The sequence below is a fragment of the Octodon degus genome, unplaced genomic scaffold (genome assembly GCF_000260255.1).
Source record: "Octodon degus isolate 3935 unplaced genomic scaffold, OctDeg1.0 scaffold00048, whole genome shotgun sequence".
Taxonomy (NCBI): Eukaryota; Metazoa; Chordata; class Mammalia; order Rodentia; family Octodontidae; genus Octodon; species Octodon degus.
In genome coordinates, this window is record NW_004524624.1 from 9,383,498 (window position 1) to 9,387,799 (window position 4,302).

The 4,302-nt window shown below is 46.9% G+C and overlaps 1 protein-coding gene across 5 annotated transcripts in view; it reads right to left on the reverse strand.

Annotated features, from left to right (window-relative positions):
* The window catches only part of Cgn (cingulin), a 29,258-nt gene that overhangs the window by 13,777 nt on the left and 11,179 nt on the right, over positions 1-4,302 (reverse strand). For all 5 annotated transcript variants that reach the window (XM_004632355.2, XM_023716474.1, XM_023716471.1 and 2 more), the window contains 4 exons: positions 3,410-3,542; positions 2,951-3,163; positions 2,382-2,530; positions 1,840-1,972 (listed from right to left, as the gene is read on the reverse strand). In XM_004632355.2, coding sequence (XP_004632412.1) covers positions 1,840-1,972; positions 2,382-2,530; positions 2,951-3,163; positions 3,410-3,542 — 628 coding nt within the window. The remainder of the gene's footprint in view (positions 1-1,839; positions 1,973-2,381; positions 2,531-2,950; positions 3,164-3,409; positions 3,543-4,302) is intronic.

The following is a 4,302-nucleotide window of genomic DNA, read 5'->3' on the forward strand; positions in this document are numbered from 1 at the left end:
GCTGGGGAGATAGCTCAGTGGAATAAGTGCTTGCCTGGCAAGCACAAGGTCCTGAGTTTGATCCCTGGAACCCCCCCCCAAAAAAAAAACCCTCTGGAAATTAAAAAATAACCATAATTAGGCTGAAGAGCTATGTAACCTGCAGTAAGTCTTCAGTGTAAAATATTAACAAAACTACAAAGAAAAAATAGAAGACAGTATGGTCCATGTTGGACTTGGCTAGTTTATTCTCATAATATATATTTTGGTTATTGGTTAAATACTTGATAAAATATACTTACTATACAAGATAGATGAAACAGTATGCATTGCTTTTTGGTTTACCCAGGGTAATAAATTAATTGAGATGGCTCAGAGTGCTGTCCAAATTCACTGTGTCAGCTAATTAATATTCTTTAGAGTATTCTTAATATTTCTTAACTTTAAAAGAACATAAAAAAGAGTAATTTTAACTTCACTATTTTTATTTTTTAATGTATTTGGAACAGGTCTCACTATACAGCTTGGAATCATAGTAATCCTATTTTCAGCCTCTCTGGTGCTGAGATCACAGGCATGTGCCACCACACCTGGACTCAGTCACCAGCTCAGTGTGCCTGGCACAGTATGCATGACCGAGGTTCCAACGCCAGGCCCTGCACTTGCCTAAGCAGGTGCTTAGTCTGCTGAGCTATCTTGCCAGCCCTTAATTTCACTATTCCTTTGGAAGTTTTTTCTTTTCTTTTTTTTTTTTTTTGGAAGTTTTTTCTGAGAAAACAAAATTTTAAATTATAAAACAACTATAATCACCAAAGTATATTTGGTTATTAATTATGTTTCTTCATCAAATGTTTTGTGTAACCTCAGGATTTGTCTATCTGGAAAATAATGAGTTATAGCTGTTTCTTGGCTCTTGGTTTTTTTTTTTTTTTTTTTTTGGCAGAACTGAGGATTGAACTCAGGCCCTTATGCTTGCCAGGCAAGTGCTTATTCTACTGAGCTATCTCCCCAGCCTCTCTTGGCTCATTTAAAATATAATCATAAATAGAAGAGTACACTATTTTTATAGTAGAGGTGTTATAAAAAAGCACTGAACCATGACATAGCTCAGTGGCAGAAAACTCACATGCCTGAGGTGCTGAGGTGAATCCCCAGTAATAGTACCAAGAGAAAGAGAAGGAGGAAAAAAAAAAAAAATCAAGCATTGATTACTTATTAACTGAGCACACACTACATTTCCAGGATAGTGAATCAAGGAAATGTAGAACTAAAAAAATTTTCACGGGACCACAGATACTAGTTTCCTATAATGAAAAAATTTTCTAGGTTATCTAAGCTATCCAAAAATGGCTACCTTCTTATCCCTCATAAACTAAAACTAGAAAGCAAGGCCAGGATCCTCTAGTTCCCCTCCAGGCCACCTTTCCACATGGGACAGCAGGCACTGGAAACACCTGCATTCCAGCTCCTGTGATGATACTTACCATTAACCATAACTATAGTCTAACTGTAAAAATTCATTTCACTGTGTAGTTAACAAATCCCCCAAAGGACAGCCACTTTAGTGTACTGACTAAATATTGAACCTATAAAAATGACTGGCATTTCACAAACCCACCTCCATTCTGTTACCCCTGAGGTCTCTTGGGATGCAGCCAGTAGCTCTGGGCTGTCCCCAAGCTGGCACTCGGAGGCCTTTCCATTAGAAACACCTACACTCACGAGGACACCCTGCTATGCCAGAGAGAAGACGAACACATGCACACAGAGACGACCTCACTAGCGCAGAGGCCCATGTGGACAGGTGAGGCAGGAAACACACACCCCGGCCTGCCTGTCTGCTCCCCACATTCCACATACCTTCTTGAGTTCCTCAACCTGGCGAGTATCTCTAGCACCAGCTCGCACCTGCTCTAAATCCCTCTGTAAGATCTCGATCTTCTCCCCAAGCTCCTCTTCCATCTCTTCTTTCTCCATCCGCAGCTGCAGGAGTCTGAGCCCAGCAAGGAGAAATTGGGAGCAAAGGAACAGGGTCAAGCCTCCCCTGGGAGAGGTCTGAAAGATATTGAAACCCCCTACTTGGGTGGACCTGCCCCTCACTGCCTGGGCACCAGTCTAGGGGATATGAAGAAGGGCAGTTTGGGAATAAGAGAGTAAAAGCAAAGCATGAGAAAAGCAGTGAGGTGCAAAAGCCACAGATGAAGCCGAGCGTGGTGGTGCACGCCTGTAACCCAGCACTCAGGAGGCTGAGGCAGAGGATCATGGTGAGTCCAAGACCAGCCAGGGTTACAAAGTGAGCTCAAGGCCAGTCTGAACTGCATAGTGAGACCCTGTCTCAAAAGGACAAGCAAAAAAAGAAGAGTCATGGATAAATATACCCAGAAGAGGAACAAGGTCCTTACTCCTGCTTGGTGGCTCGAAGCTCCTCCTTGTTCTTCTGGAACATGCTCTGCCAATGCCCTGTCTCCTCTGAGGTCTCCTCCAGCTCCCTCTGCAGTTCCCGGACCAGCGCAGACATCTTCTGCCTCTCAGCCTCCAGTGCTGCATGGTCCTGGGGGATGGGAGGGACACCGGGAGGCTCAGGGGGGAGAGCTCACTGCAAGCAGATTGAGTGTGTCCAGAGGGAGGCTCAGGCCCAGAGGGCACCGTGGCAGTGGTATCCCGACACCCTGGTGGGACCTGGTAGGATACTAGCAGAGGGTTCTCTCTGCCCCAGTTACAGTCCACCTTTCTGGCATCCACAGGAAGCCTCTCCTGTTATTCCCCTCTGGACTTTAGTCACATATCTTGATGGTACATCTGGCATGTGCTCCCAGCTTGCCTCATAGGTTTCTTGCCCAAGGTTCTCCCTACATCTTGCACATGTCCTTTAGGGACAGGTCTGAGGCAACTATGGAAAGTCCAAATCCACAAGTTCCCCAGGCAGCCCCACGCCTTGTAGCACCCCCCAGCCCCTGCTCTTGTCACATGCCTGGGTTGCGTCCTGCATGCTCCGGCGGAGCTGCTCTGTGTCTCGCTGGCACTGCTGCCGCACATGCTCCACCTCCTGGTCGCGGGAGGCCACCTCCTCCTTCAGGGCCCCCTTCAGGGCTGTCAACTCCCGTTCCCGCAGCCTCAGCTGCTCTTCTACCCGCTGTTTCCCCTCTAAGACCTCTTCTAGAAGCTCCCGGGTCTCCAACAGGTCCTGAGGAAAGGGAAGGTAGAAGCGCACAAGTCACTGTATTAGAATCCATCATTTGTTGATTTACTTGCCTAGTTATGATAATAGAAATCTCCACTCTGGGCTCTCGCCTAATCCAGCCTTTGAGTCAGCCTGAAAGTGCACTAAGCAGGATCCCTAACAAGTTGGCAACCCCCTACACTTTGGGGAAACCGCAGACGGGCAGACTTGAGGACATTCAAGGCTGGGGGGCATGGCCCCACTCCCTACCTTCAGAAGCAGCTCCTTCGCAGGCTCAGAGCCCTGGCCCTGTTTCAGCTTGCTCTGCAGCTCCATCACCTGGCTCTCCAGCCCATGTCGTACCCTCTCCCCCTGGTCCAGGAGGAGCTTCATGTTCTGCAGTCTGAGAATAGATAACATGATGGAACATAACGTGTCAGGCAGTTTTCTAAATATTTCTCACACACCAATTCATTTAAACCTCCTGTAGGTGTTTTTTTCAAATCTTTTTTTTTTTTTTTTTTTCCTCGAATGCCTTCAGGGCACATTTGGACAGCGGGAGAGTTGTGAGGTTCGAACTCCAGCAACCTGAGGCTGACAGCTTTGTGGAAGCAGCCACTTAAAGGACTGAGCTAGGGCCAGGCCCCCTCAAATCTTTTATGTCTATTTTATTTGCTTCTGTTTTGAGGTGCAGAGGCTAGGACCCCTGGCCTTGTGCACGCTCGGCAAGTGCTTGACCACAGAACGACATGCCCAAGCCCCGTGTTCTCCAATGAAGCTCTCCCAGCTACCTCACTTAATGCTGCACCCTGCTGCCCAGCAACCAGGCCCTCTGGATCTGCCGTACGCTGCTCTATCACTACCTACTCACGCAGCACAAATTTACACATGTACTGTCTGTTTATTGTCTGTTTCCTCTCACCAGAAACTAAGCTTATTGAACAAGGTGCAGTGGCTCACACCTGTAAACCCAGCACTCTGGGAGGCTGAGGCAGGAGCATGGCAAGTTTGAGCCCAGTCTGGGCAGCTGACCAACTTATGGAGGCCCTGCTCAAAATAAAAAGTGAAAAAAGGACTGAGTACATAACTCAGTGGGAAGCCCTAGATTCAACCCCTAATGCTGGGAAAAAAAAAAAAAAAAAAAAGAAGAAGCTAAATTTCTG